Source organism: Sebastes fasciatus, chromosome 10 (assembly GCF_043250625.1).
Source record: "Sebastes fasciatus isolate fSebFas1 chromosome 10, fSebFas1.pri, whole genome shotgun sequence".
Classification (NCBI taxonomy): domain Eukaryota; kingdom Metazoa; phylum Chordata; class Actinopteri; order Perciformes; family Sebastidae; genus Sebastes; species Sebastes fasciatus.
The window spans coordinates 16,442,063-16,456,703 of NC_133804.1; the positions used below are offsets into that span (position 1 = coordinate 16,442,063).

The window sequence follows — 14,641 nt, forward strand, 5'->3', positions numbered from 1 at the left end:
ATGTATTTTCTGCATGACGGATGGATTTCTCCCCACTAGGTGGTAGTAAGCAGCTCAGTCTTCACTCATTAAAGAACATGAAAACCAAAGAAAGATCTTAATTATTGTACATTTATGAGACTACTATGAGATACTGTGAAGTTATAGCTGTTACATCACCACAGTGAGAAAGTCTCATGCGAATGTGAGCACAGACTAAAGCCAGCGAGGCATCGCTATGCCTTTTTACATAATCCTGATGCACATGTCATCAGCAGACGCCAGAAATGTAAAGTGCTCTCCTGTTCAATTGTTCAGCAGGCACTGCTGCACTTGTCAGCGGCGGTTCAGCTTGTAGTGGCAGAGCTATACGTTTCTACTCTCATTATTCCACCCACATATAGATGCACCGATCCCGCAATAGATGCACGCCGTCTCTCTGCCCCCTTCCGCTCTTAAGTGGCGTTTCTGCATGCAGAAAGCTTAAATAAGCGATGCGAAGTCACACTTTAAAAGGTCTGTGGGTGTGTTACATTCGGTGGTGAGGCCCAGTGTACTCCTCTCGGCTCCGGAGCAGCTCACTGGGAGGCCTCAGCCTCCCTCCGTCCTAATTTGTTGCGACCGTTGCTCATTAATTATAGAAAATAATAAAGTGAAGTCTTTTCTCAGCTGTCTTGTTTGCTGCCTGTCTCCGTGGTCACGGCTGTCAGATGCAGCAGTGCGCCCGGACCCGCTGGATCCGAATGGGCCCTCTGTCATCTCAGGGACAGGAGAGACGGAGGGTGGTGGTGTCTGTCTCCTGCAGAGAGTGAGAAGCTCTGTATCATGCAATAGAAATGACGCTTCTCTGCTCATCTTTACTTTGGATCATAAATCCACTTTTCTGTGAACATTTCTAACACTGATGCCTCTCTGTGGGTTGATGGAACAAGCGTGACATTTTGAATGAAGTGCCCTCTTCTAATGAAATACATGGCATTATCATTTGTCACATGCAAGGACACACACACGTGTCCACAAAAATGGACATCAGAAATGCCTGGAGCAGTTTGCGTCGATCACGTGTTTCCTCAGAAATACCAATACACTTAAGAGCCACATTACACTGACCCTGAGCCCGCACTGGGTCCATCACTTACATCTAAGTGTGTGTGTGTGTGTTGTTTATGGTACCACACTGAAAATGCCAATCATAACCTGTGTGCAGGGAAACTCTGGCCTGGGCTTTAGCATCGCTGGAGGAATTGACAATCCCCACATTCCCGATGATCCGGGGATCTTCATCACCAAGATCATCCCTGGAGGAGCAGCTGCTATGGATGGAAGACTGGGGTGAGTTTCCCTCCTCGTCATGTCCCCTTTCCTCCCTCCCTCCCTCCTCCTCAGCTTGCTCTTTCCTTCTACTCTTTTCAAGCTCCTCTGTCCTCTCTCTCCTCTAACTTCCCTACTCTCTTCTTCAAAGCTCACCACTGTGTCCCGCCAGGCAGCGCTGCGTGGGAGGCAGAGTTTCTACCGTCCTCTGCCCCCAGGCTCTGTGTGTTTCCTCAAAGTTATGATTCACTGGGAAACCAAAAGCCTGAAACATGCGAAAGCTATGATATGAAGTGCTTTCTGATTACATTTGGCTATGCTAGGGTCTCTCCCTGCCTTTGTGCAGTGCTGTTATCTGTTAAGTGACAAGGTGGCGTTTCCCTCCACAGGGTGAATGACTGCGTGCTACGTGTGAACGAGGTGGACGTGTCCGAGGTGGTTCACAGTCGGGCGGTGGAAGCCCTGAAGGAGGCGGGGCCGGTGGTGCGGCTGCTGGTCCGACGGAGGCAGGCGCCACCCGAGACGATTCTGGAGGTCAACCTGCTGAAAGGGCCCAAAGGTCAGGGAGACATCCTACTTCTATCACACACTAAGAGAGAAATATATATGTCCATTGTCACGCAAGCTTCTTGAAGATGAACTACACAGTTTTTAAGGCCGAGATACACCAAGTCGATAACAAAGAGCTAGCGGCGATGAAGGCCGACTGTTGGGTCTGTATTCGTCATTCAAAAAAGGGAAACCAGAAGACCGAGGACAGCAGATATACAAGCCGTTGTTATAATACGTACATGAAACAAAGCAGTGTTTGCCGACTATATTCACACCACTCTCACTCACCACTTAGCTTCATTCCAGTTGTCGTTGTGAAAATATCTGTATATTGGAACGATCCGATGAGATGAAGATGAAAAATTATCAGAGCCTTCTGTGTTTTTCCTCTTGACTTTACTCGTTGGCTTGCTTTCCTCAGTTCCGTTTCTCATTCTCTTGCACTAATTCATTTAAGCCAAACAGCCAATCAGAGTGATTTCTCTCACCGACGGGCTCCTCTGCCGATTCAACATGCTGAATCAGCCGAAAAGCCTCCGACACGGGCAGACTAGAGCCGACGGTGCAGGATACATCGCAAAAACTTAGCAGACAGGCGCTCATCGACGGCCCCAAACAGTCCGACGGCCGACCATCGGCTTGGTGTTGTCGGGGCCTTTAGATTGATTATAGGTGTGGGGTTTACTTACTTTTTGGGGATAAATAGGCGTTCAATTTGGAAACAAAAGCGAGACAAAGACTACACTTTTAAGGCAACTCAGAAGTGAAGTATTCAGCGTAGAGGAGGCAGCCCCAGACATGGAATAGATCTAAAAATGTTTAAAATCAGACATGATTCTATGTACACGTATTGACTGTCTGTCTGTGTGTATTACTCAACCAGGGCTTGGATTCAGCATCGCCGGAGGGATCGGTAACCAACATATCCCAGGAGACAACAGCATCTATATTACCAAGATCATAGAAGGAGGAGCTGCCCAAAAGGACGGACGGCTGCAGACCGGAGATCGCCTGCTAGCTGTAAGAGCCCCCCTCTGACTCACATACTGAGTGTTCAAATCAAAATGAACTCATCTTAGATGCTCATGTAGTTCACTGGCGAGTTAAAAAAAGTGTTGTTGTACTGATTACAAATACTTATTGCTTCAGCTGGACATGGCTGACTGAACGGTTATGGGACATATAAGTACACCACATTATCTTGCCTCATCTGGACAGACAACACACATCAGCATTTATGACTTTGTGCATAATCGATCACATCTAACATTTGGGCGTAGAGGAGGCAGCCCATCACTGAGCTCTCATTAATACAATATGCATTTACAGACATGTTGCTTAACTGATCATTTTACACTGTTAAAATACAAATACAATAATTTTAGGAAATGTTGTTAAATATTTGAGACATGTTTGTAACGTTTTATTTTATTGGAAATGACTTACATCTGATTAGGCAACCTTAAATCTTGAATTCAGTAGCGGTAGCCAGCGTGCTACATGTTTTTAACATGCTGTTTATAGGCTTGACCTTTCCAGTGCAACAGCTTTTAATAAAGCATGGATTAGAATATGAAAAATGTAAAAAGTATTTGCACCCACTCTTATTATTTACTCACCTTTTTTTAAATCTAATTTCTGCAGCTGCATAAGATTCATTTTGCAAACTGTTATGAGTAAATACAAATAAATAATTAATAATAGTGTAATTAAAAATCCTATCAGGAACTTGACAGCTGATAAAATACAAACTCATCATTTTGGCAATCAAATTTCAAGAGAAAAGGCAAGCTGTTGCTCCTCTGAGAAATGAAAAGCTGCCTTACAGAGATATTTGTGGTGTCTTACATTATCAAAAAGGCGTCTAGATACTGAAAAGACCACAGAGTCCTTCTGCATGTTGAAAACAGGTTGACTATCTTTTGCAAATTTACAGTATATTATTAACTCTACTGTGCTCCAGGTGTCTAATTAGAGTGATCAAGATCTAGGCAATCTCAACCAGTTCTCAGTTCACACATACTGTGCTGGGGGTTATTTACAAAGAGCACGTTCCTTGAGATTTCATAACCGTGTTCAGAAACTTTTGACTGACAGTATATTTCCAGGGAATTGGATCTTAAAAGAGAAACTGCAAAGATTCAGAGCGTCTTCAGAACCTCTACCTACTGCTTTTGACCTCTGTTAACGCTGCGCGGCACACCAACCTTTCACTCTGCTGCTGAAATGTACTGAAATCTCATAATACCTCCGAGCTATGATTCATTATTGTGTTGGCTGGTGTGATGGCTGGTGTGATGATGCGTGATGTTGTCACAGCGCAGCAAAGACACGAGGTGTTCGACTGTTGATACAAGGATTGTTTTTTTTCTCTCCTCTCTTTTCTCATCATATTCAGGTGAACAACATCGTGCTACAAGACGTGCGTCATGAGGAGGCGGTGGCTGCGCTGAAGAACACTTCTGATATGGTTTACCTCAAGGTGGCCAAGCCGGGACCTGTGCACCTCAACGACATGTACGCCCCTCCAGACTACTCCAGCAGTACGTATCTACCTCTGCTTGTTGTTCCAGACATCCTGGTCATGGTGCAAACACTGTTCACACACTCTCCAAGCCACAAACTACATTTTATATTCACTAATCCATAAGCAGCCAGCTCCAAAACTGGAACAAGTTTATTTATATAAAATGTTTGCCGTAAGGTGATTTGTGAGTGAAGGTCTATGTTAGAGCGTTTTGCACTGGGAATCATCTTTTTATCTTTATCAGAGATGTTGAATGTTAGTGTTGGATCACTGTTCTCTCCCCAAAACTGCTATGCCCAGACACCCACATAGTGAATGTAGTGAATGCTTGCGCGCACACACACACACACGCACACACACACACACACACACACACACACACACACAATCCTACCCACAGCAACAACAAGCGCAGTTCTCTGCCTCCCACTGAGTGTGGACGGTTTCTCACATCCCACCTGCTCATGAGAGCCCACGATCTTGAAGCTACAGCTTCTCAAATTTCCACACAACAGTGATTTAGTATTAGAGGGGGCTATTGAGGGCTTTTTTCTGAATGTTTTCAGTTAGGGTTTGAAGGGTTTAAGCGAACCCTTAATGCAGACTTAACCCCGCTCTGACAGTATAACCCGTGGTCAGATGATCTGGATTTGAAACGCTTGTTTTACCGTGCTGAGCTGCCTCCATCGAGGATGTAAATTCAGGGGGAATGTTTTTTTTTTTTTTTTGCTTGTGATCTGTATTTTGAAACAAATCTTCAGAAAAATATCCCCAATTTTTCCTCTTTGTTGATAAGAGGATTGACAGATTTAAAGGGTAACTTTTAATAACCTGGACCCTATTTCCCCATGTTTTTGTGTGACTAATGGGGACAACAATTTCTGAAATTGGTCCAGTATTGAGGGATAATGTTTTAACCGGCAGACGCTAAATGAGCTGCAAGGGTGAGCAGCGTCAATGTAATGTTACCTTCACTAAAAGTACTTGTTTTCACCACTAACAGGCTCAGATTGTTATTTTAAGTGTCTGACTACATTATGGAAAGGACCCTACAGAGAAACGTTTTTCTTACCTTTCACTTGATCCGGTCTGTTTTTTATTGTGTCCAAGTCCTGCTCAAGGAGAAGTCTCATTGTGAAATCTGAATATCCGTATACTAGAACATACTGTACTAGAACACAACAAACTCTGCCCGGTTGGCACTCGCGTTTCCACCATGGATGTATTCCACTATTCCACTGTTGTCTTCCGGCAACACGTCCCCTCGTGAGATTTCAGAATGAGACTTCTCCTTGAGCGAGACTCTTTCCATAATGTCAGACACTTATAATAACAATCAGAGCCTGTCATGGCAAAAAACAAGCACTTTTAGTGGATGTAAATGACGGTGCCAGCTTGCCCCAATAGCACCATATTGCAGCCGTGAGCAGCTGCCATCTGCAGCGTTCTCCCTCATTCCAGGTTGAAAAATACCAAAGTTACCCTTTCAGGTCTAGATTACTGAAACATCTCTGTTAGTCAGTGCTGGTTGCCTTTTGTGTAAAGATAAGCTCCTAAATGTCATTTTGTTTCTTTAAAGGGAAATTATGGTTTCATACAACCCGGGTCTTATTTTTGTAGTTTTGGCCACCATTCCTATTGCTAATAATCATTGTTCTCACCAAGTTAATTGTGAAGATCTTGGAACATGGAGACATTGCTAAAAAATTAAGGGTAAGAAACAGCGTTTTAAACAAACCCACGGACTGGGCAAGCTTATTTGGAAGAGGAAATGAAGGCAAATGTTAAAATTATTACCCACACTGTCCCACTGTACAGCTTAAACACCGACTTTTCTGGTTCAACTTTGACCTGCTGTACTTGCCATAGTTGTGTGCATACAGTGTTCCTGTGCACTAAGGGACTATTACTGACATTTCAGGTGCACACATTGTTTTGTTTTCTCTCTGCCTCCAGATCAGTGGTTCTCAACCTATTTTCCTACTAAGTAGCAAAGAAAATATATATTTAAAAATAGTTTTATATGCAGACTTGTATAAATTATATAAATTATCCTGTAAGTGTGTTATTATAATTTTAGTTATACATGAGCAAATCTAATTTTGACAACCTCAGAGCAGACAAATCCTGGCGCACCCCCTGTGATCTTTGGTGCCCCCCTGAGGGGGGCCCAGACCCCAGGTTGGGAACCACTGCTCCACATAATCTGGCTAAACTGTTGCCTCATGTACAGTTTGTCTGCGTCTTATGCAGCGTTCCTGTCGTGCCTTTGTTGTAATCATTCTTTCTTTCCCCCTACTGGCATGGCACTCCCTCCAGCCTTCCCAACCATGGTGGACAACCACGTCAGCCACAACTACATGGGGGCAATGGAGCCTAAGCCAGTGTACCCGCCGCCCCAGGTCACCCCGTCCAGGTACTCGCCAGTTCCCCGCCACATGCTGGGGGAGGAAGACTTCACAAGGTAGGTTGCAGACCATGAATGACTCTCCTCTCGTACATTACACTCATACAGGCTCTATGAGTGGACATGTGAATGATCATACAGCAGATTGCTTGTGGATATCAGATAAAGGCCTTATTGCGTTTTTGCTGTTGTAGTAGTACGTGAAGACAAATTGCTGTGGCGCTAAATGAATGAATGAATTATTTTTAGTTTGCATGGGTTTCTCTTTGCCTCCATTTTGTTGCTGTTTTAAAGGTTGTTGTCATGGTGTGGTTTATTTCAAATTATGAAGTGTTTCATGCAGCAAAACAATGCTTTGTTTTCAATTTCCAGCTCATCAGTGCCCTGGTGGAGCTTTACTGTATTATAGCTGGACAGTGTGTGGTGGCTGTGTGCTGACCAAATACTTTGCAGAGAGGCCTCTTGTCACTTCTTGTACTTGTTATAACTGTTTTAACCTTTGACCTGCATATCCAAGTACTGGATCAGAAGTAGCATTCATAGAGGCTTGATTGGAGTGCCCCACAAGGCCTTGAGTCATCTTAACCCACAGCTCGGGGTGGGGAGGAGGCTATATTCCCCCTGCGTGTGCGTGACTGCATGCAGGCGTTTATGCGTGTGTTGTGTGGAGCGAATGTGTTACTGGATGAGTGTTCGTTACGTGGCCCCTGTAATGTCCTTGTACAAGCTGTCTCTACATGACTTGTATGTGCATTTGTCGCATCTTTGTTGGTATGTGTGCTTTCTTTGTGTCCTACACTTGTCCCGTTCACTGTGATTCCTGTACCCCACAGCAGGGCTGAGCCTATTTACAGTGTCATCCACAAACCTGGGGACATGAAGGTGCCCCAGGCCCTCTACAGAGGCTTCTGTCCTTCCCCTGCTCCCTTGTGCCAAGGTCCACTCCCCTTCTCTGGCAGGTACTAACCTAGTAACCATCACGCCTTGCTTAGCTAACCCTCCTCTGTGTTAGCATAGCGTCTGGATCTGGCGTCAGACAGGAGTAGGGCGAGAGAGAGGGACCCAGTAGTATGTTGCGCCACATTTGTGTACAAACTACACGAGCAGAAGAAGAGGAGAAAGATGGCAACAACTTCTTTTGGCTTTCTGTCTCTATGTTTGCATGTAAATGTTCCTCACCTCACGTCTTTACCGCTTTGTATGCTGTTACTTTCAATATGTTGCTGCGTTTTATGTTTGTATGACATGACTCAAAATACGATAAAAGCAAACTGACTGTAGAGCTGAAACGTTTGTAAAGAAATCAGCTTATTATTTCTTGCCCCTTTTATGTATTTGTTTTGTTATTTCGCTCTACTTTTCATAATTTCAAAGGTCTGCCCCGTAGTCATTATTTGTCCCATCAATTTCCGACTAATCTGCTCACATCTTAAGAATCTAAAACAAATAAGGCCCTGTTTATCGCAGTTTAAAATGGAGTCGTACCTGCTCTTCACAAACACATCTCCACGGGAGTGCAGCCGAAAGGGCTTCATGCTCCCACAAGCTGCTCAATTCCATCTGTCAGGAGGCATCGACGAAGCTAAGCCTCTATCTCGGGCCAAGCTACTTTCACTGGTGCTTACTGCTGAGTGAGGACAATAATATACATGATATTTATGGCAATGGGTTTGGCATTACCAAATGTGCAAAAGGCCTCCTGTTTGTTGATTTAGTTTCACTTATTTGTTGCTCTTATTTATGGCATTACATCCACAGTCGTGCCCGTCGTGCTTCACCTCATGGCGTTTCTGTGTGTGTGAACCATTGCTTTTATGTAACGTGTTTGTGTTGAACGTTGCTTATTTTGTGTGCCATATATGCCATGTATTGCTGCATATGTGTGTTTTCCTGCGTGTATGTGAGTGTGTATGTGTGTGAGAGAAAAGGACAGATCACGGTGTTGCTGTAACTAAAGAAGGTTGTGTTAAAACAAAAGGACAGTAGAGGAGGATGGGAGGGCTGACTGGAGCCACCCAACACAAATATTCTGCTCTGCAGCATTGGAATGTTCTGCCTGCTGCTCGATGTATGTAAATATAAACACCGAGCCTTGCTGTGTTACCATAAACGTAATGGGGGAGTAAAGAGCCCGATCCGGTGCGGGCCATGCGGACCAGTAGCAGCAGACAGTCCTGCAGCTGTCATGATTCATCTGCACACTGGGGAAAAACCAGGCCATGCACTCAGGTCTTACCCCTCTCATCACCAATGCTGCCAGCACCAATCACACACACATACTGTACACTGAGACGTTTGCTCATAACGTGCTGACACACACACACACACGCACTCAGATACGGACGCATACCTGTGGGTATACTGTACATCCTGCACACCAGATAAATCAGCGGCGCAGATTAAAACAGCCTACATGCAGTGACAATGCATGCACCTGTTCGCCCACAGTGGGTTTGTGTGTCACGTCCGCCGCATAATGAGAGACGAGTGTCTCAGAGGACATCATGGCCGACAACCGACTCGATCCCGATCACAGCAGATGAGCGTCCAGCTCCATCACGCTGACGGACAGATAGCATACACCTCCCTCCAGCCCCAGCAGCTTCCCCCATTGGCTCCAACCGGGAGGGGTTATTTTAGATGGATGCTGCTGTAGTAAGCACAGGCTTCCGCAGAAGTGGAGCAGGCTGGTTGTGAGGAATGAGTCAGAGCTCGTATAGGCCCTCTGCCCATCTGCACATCCCCCTCAGTGGTGTCATCGCAGACACATCCTCCCCCATCTCCATCTGATATTACCCCCTTCTTCTGGAGATATGTCAGCACTGTACATCCTCGTCTCTGTCCACGTCGGACTCGATAAGAGATAAAAACCTCTGTGTTTAAATATGCATGTTTGGTGTAAACATACTTGTGTGCAGCAGCGACAAAATCACTAAACAAGCAGCGTCCCTCTGCTGGTCCTATCAGGGCTGCAGTTGTCAGATATACACAACAATGCTGCTAGTATGGCTGCTTTGTTCAGGCACAGCTTATGTAAATACAGAAGCCTGTGGGCTGCAGCAGCAGGTGAGCTAATCAGTAACTTTATGTGTCTCACGAACAAGCACGAAACCTTTGACTGGTCAGTAACAGAAGAATTCAGTTATCAATAACGAGGAATGCTTCTACCTTTTTATTAAGCGTTTTTTTAAGCTGCAAAAGCAGAAAAAGGGGAGCAAATCACAGCAGATTCAGCTGAGTACTCGTCTTAGGTGTTAATCATTCATCGCTCCAATTTATTCTTAGTCACAGTGAGAGGCATGAAATATCTTAAACTGTCTATCACCTTAGCAGTGAATAATTTTTTTCCCTATGTCAAATGAATAGAATGTAAGCGGTGAAAAGGACGACAGAGACAAAGCAGCGTTTTAATTTTATCAGTACACGCCTCTATACATAAGCTGATCCATTCGGGGGGGGAAAGGGAGAGATAAAGTGCCGCGAGAGGTAGCGTCTGTCTGTGGAAAATGGCGTCCATCTGCAGTGTCCACCATTAATCAGCCAAGCAGAGCCAATTACTGGGCTGAGTCCAGGGCAGCATGACCCGCTGAACCCCGCAGCCCAGATATCCATTCACAGCTTTAGGATTGAGCTGCGAACGCCTCAGCCAAAACCCCGGAGCAGACAGGGGAAAATATAGCGGTGGGAGGGGGGGGGGAGGTAGGTTTTGAATTAAAGAAAAGAGTTGCAGGAGAAATGGCTGGGCAGAGAGAAAGGCTTTTTACCGCTCTGTAACTGTTTACATTCCTGGCATAGATGAAAAGGCAAAGGGGGGGAAGGGAGGGGAGGCAGGTCTTGTGATAGGGAGGGAGGACTCGATCCATGCAACTGTAGGAATTCACTCCCATTTTCCATGACAGGCGATTCACATCCTATGGACAAACAGCACATGCAGAAACACACACATGCATACTGCACCGACTGAAGGATAATAATAGCCTTATGTGTTCAAATATTCCACAGTAGTCTGCACATTATTCTCCCGTGAGCTTCCAGCGTGCAGCCAGGTCACAGAATACGGAGGCGTCAAATCAAAGGCCCGAAAGTCGTGAAAGTTTGTTTACACTCTGACAAATTAGCAAGGAGCTTCTGGGAATGTGTCTGCCTATTCTCCAGAGGGCCAGGGCTGACAGACAGGAATGCTGGTGTGCTGTATTAGAGGGGGGGCTGGGGGGGGGTGTTGGCTGGACTCAAAGCAGCATCAAAGCAGAGACTAGGGGACAGCATGGCGTGAAAGGGGACAAAACATTGGAGAACCTCCAGTCCTGATGCTCTTGATGTAATGCAGTCCTGGCTATTCCAGATGTGAACGAGGAGGGCGATTCTTGTAGAATCGAACGAGAGACTATTTGCGTGGGAGCGTTAGGGGTTAAGTGTGAAGTCTTGCCTTGCTGGTGATGATGGGGAGAGAGCGTCTGTGACAGCCCAAAGAGGAGCTGCTTCCCATCACAGCACACGAGGATGAGATAGGGAACACCAGGCCTCACAACACAGGAGCTGCTAAAACTGTCTCACTGGAGGGCCAGACAGGAAGAGGGGTCGAGGAGAAAGGGCCACAGCCGCCATGTTCACAGTCAACATCTCATCTTCCATGTCGCCAGTGAGGAGGCTGCCTCAACGCACTGTTAGGAAATGCTGTTTCAGAAGCAAGCAGCGTTTCCGGATCCTAAGGTAACCATGGTGATCTGTGTGCCTCGTCGAGATGGGATGAAAAGCTCAAGATGGAAAGCAAGGTTATTTTAAGCTTGACTTGTTTGAAGGCGAGTCGGTTGTTTTAGCACATTTTTTTCTATTTTAGCTTTTCATCTCTGGTACAAAAAAGATCTAAAAGGCTTTAGAAAAAAACAAGCTTTGTCGGTACAATCAGATTGAATCTGTCCCTGATTCTGCCTTGTAGAAACACTACCAGGCTCAGACTCACTATTGATCTTATTTAGTGGTCTTACAGAATATCATCTGCATCTAAGTGCAGTTCATTTCAAATGAATGCTCTTTTAACAGGCTGGTTAAACTTCCTGAAGTCTCTCTGCAGGCACCGTTTTACTATTTAAGACTTTCCGTCGCTCTTTAGTGGAGTAATCAACGCTTTTTAGTTTTTCCAGTCAGTCATGGGTATGATCCCAAAAAGTCGGGAACGCTGCCTCGGCTGCCATCGATGGGAAAATGGTCTTAACAGCGAGTTAGAGCGCAGCCATTAGGGATTGAGTAGGAATTGTTCCCGTGGACCGCAGGCTGAGTACTGCGAGAGAAGACCACTAATGGGAACCATGCAGTGTTTTCTGTTAAGAGTGGAAACTGTGTGTGTGTGTGTCTCTGTGTATGCCTACGTACGTGCGTGCATTTGTATATAAAATCTGTGTGTGTGTGTGTGTGTGTGAGGCCAACGCTGGGCTTCCTAGAGTGTGTGTGTGTGTGTGTTTGCACTCGTGTGAAGTGTGTTCTCAGAGGGCTTTTGCTGGACCATAGCAGCGGTTTGGCCTCTCTAGCATCTTAAAACTAGAGGTAGTCTGAATAGCCTGCCGGAGGATGAGTCATAGTGGCTGGAGCTAAAGCAGAGTGGGTCTGTCGAGCAGGAGGTGGCTCATTGTGTCTGCGTACATTAATACGAGTGGGTGTTTAAATGTGTACACGTGTGTACGTTTCCATGCAAAGCAGGAAGCTCTATAAGCCAGCGGATAATATGCATTTGGAGTTTTGCTGCTTGTTTTTTATTGCATTCATTTTATCTATTGCAAAACTGTTTATCAGTGCAATCTACATTATCTTTATGAGCATTATGATTACTACATGGTTAGTCATTGTGTTCTGCTGTTGAGTGGTCCTGCAGATTAAACATTTATATGTTTTGTTTTAAGCACTTTCAAATATGTACAGAGTGTATCTACACAAAGATCCGCAGGCCTACGGCTTGCAGACATTTTGGGATCACGCACAACAGAAGATGGCTGTTATTTGAAACAGCCTCCCCTCTGTTTATGCTGTTTCCATTCCAGTTTTGGTCATATCTCTCTCTCTCTCTCTCTCTCTCTGCCCATCTCTTCTGTGCACTCTGTCCTGCCCTTCACCCCTGACGCTGTCACTCTGTCTGGCAGGGAGCCGAGGAAGGTGTTGCTGCACAAGGGCTCCACAGGCCTGGGCTTCAACATCGTCGGCGGGGAGGATGGTGAAGGCATCTTCGTCTCCTTCATCCTAGCAGGAGGGCCGGCGGACCTGAGCGGCGAGCTGAGGAGGGGCGACCGGATTCTCTCGGTCAGTATCTCAACCTCAAGCATGTAACAACTGTAAGAAGTTTGAGGCAGCTCAGCCAGCTCCAGTTGCCAGAATAATGATGACAGAATTAAGGTAGCCTGGTGGTTAGAAAGCCAGCAAACATCTGCCCCGCTGAAATGTCCTTGAGCAAGACATTAAATCCATAACAACTCCGAGGGAGCTTAGCTGTGCTCTGCCAGACAAGAGAGTTTTGTGAATCAATAAAGTACCAAATAAATTACATATTTAAATCACTTGACTTGTATTTCATAACTCTTTAACCTTTTCAGAACCCAGTGTTGCTCTAAATATATGCATGTTCTATTTCAATGCTGCTTGCAGTCTGAAAATACACAGAAGTTATGCAGTCTAAGTGTGAATAAATGTCTTTACTGCAACATAGATTGTGATTGTGAAGGTTATTCAAAATCAGTATCTTTCAGTAAAAGTCATATGATTTTCATACTTACTTAGAAATGTGATCATATTTAAGGGCCCTTTGAGAGCAGATCTTATCTATCTCCACAGGCTGAAATGTAACCATCCAGCTTTACTTGAGGATAAGCTCTGCTCCATCCAGCTCGACTTGTTTCCTCTACAGATCTTCACAATGAGACACACCTATAGGATCTAATCTGGGTTGTTTTCTTGCTAAAAGATTTTGTTGTGTGCCTGGTTTGTTGCAGGTGAATGGAGTGAACCTAAGGAATGCCACACATGAGCAGGCGGCTGCAGCGCTGAAGAGAGCTGGACAGACTGTCACCATCATAGCTCAGTACAGGCCTGAAGGTGAGGGCATATACTGTCTCATATCACACATCAATACTTCTTGATATTGTGCCAAAACAGGTGTTGAACTCACAGTTTTTGATGGGCTGTATTGGAAAGGTTTATCATCAAACAACCAAAAGTATTCTTGAGCCAGATTAGCCTGTTAGATACAGATTGTTTTGCTATTCGGCCCCTACAAACCCCCACCTATCGCCGTCTGTGCAATGTCGTATGCTTGAATAATACTTCATTCATTTTACTTTGAGGTCATTTGATTAAACACAATTTATTATTATAATGTATCTTTTATCCAAATCAGAGGGAAAATAAGTCTAAAATATCTTCTGTAACTCTGAAGGTAGCTTTCTATGGTCTGTGAAAATGACCTAGATGATGTCATCAGGGTAATGTCAATTTGGGCTTGGAGACTACACATTTATAACGGTACAACTGCATTAAAACTAGAGGCATCAAGTTTAAAGGAATAGTTTGATATTTGAGGGAAATTTTGGCTTTCTTGTCCAGAGTTAGATGAGAACTTTTAGGACCTAATGATTTAAATAAGGACTATTCAAGTGTTCATACGGGAAGTTGATTCACCTAAAAAAAAAAATTATCCGCGGAGTTACAGACGTCTCTTTCCCAATGTAGGTCTATGAGAAAAAAGTATTTTTGGGCCCAATGGCATCATGTGACGGACACAGAAGTTTTAGTAGCACCGTTTGGCCTCTACGGAAATTGGAAAACGACCGGTGCACTTCCCGGGGGCACAGTTGCCAAGTCTGTTTATTATAAGTGACTTTGGG

At 44.9% G+C, this 14,641-nt stretch overlaps 1 protein-coding gene across 8 annotated transcripts in view; it reads left to right on the forward strand.

Moving 5' to 3' along the window:
* dlg3 (discs, large homolog 3 (Drosophila)) overlaps nt 1–14,641 on the forward strand; it is a 95,435-nt gene that overhangs the window by 58,848 nt on the left and 21,946 nt on the right. For 4 of the 8 annotated variants that reach the window (XM_074648533.1, XM_074648531.1, XM_074648527.1 and 1 more), the window contains 7 exons: nt 1,187–1,311; nt 1,680–1,849; nt 2,726–2,862; nt 4,241–4,385; nt 6,671–6,833; nt 12,908–13,064; nt 13,751–13,853. In XM_074648533.1, the coding sequence (XP_074504634.1) occupies nt 1,187–1,311; nt 1,680–1,849; nt 2,726–2,862; nt 4,241–4,385; nt 6,671–6,833; nt 12,908–13,064; nt 13,751–13,853 (1,000 nt within the window). Of the gene's footprint in view, nt 1–1,186; nt 1,312–1,679; nt 1,850–2,725; nt 2,863–4,240; nt 4,386–6,670; nt 6,834–11,076; nt 11,487–12,907; nt 13,065–13,750; nt 13,854–14,641 lie in introns of those variants that run through there. The other 4 variants (XM_074648529.1, XM_074648532.1, XM_074648534.1 and 1 more) reach the window with 2 other exon arrangements.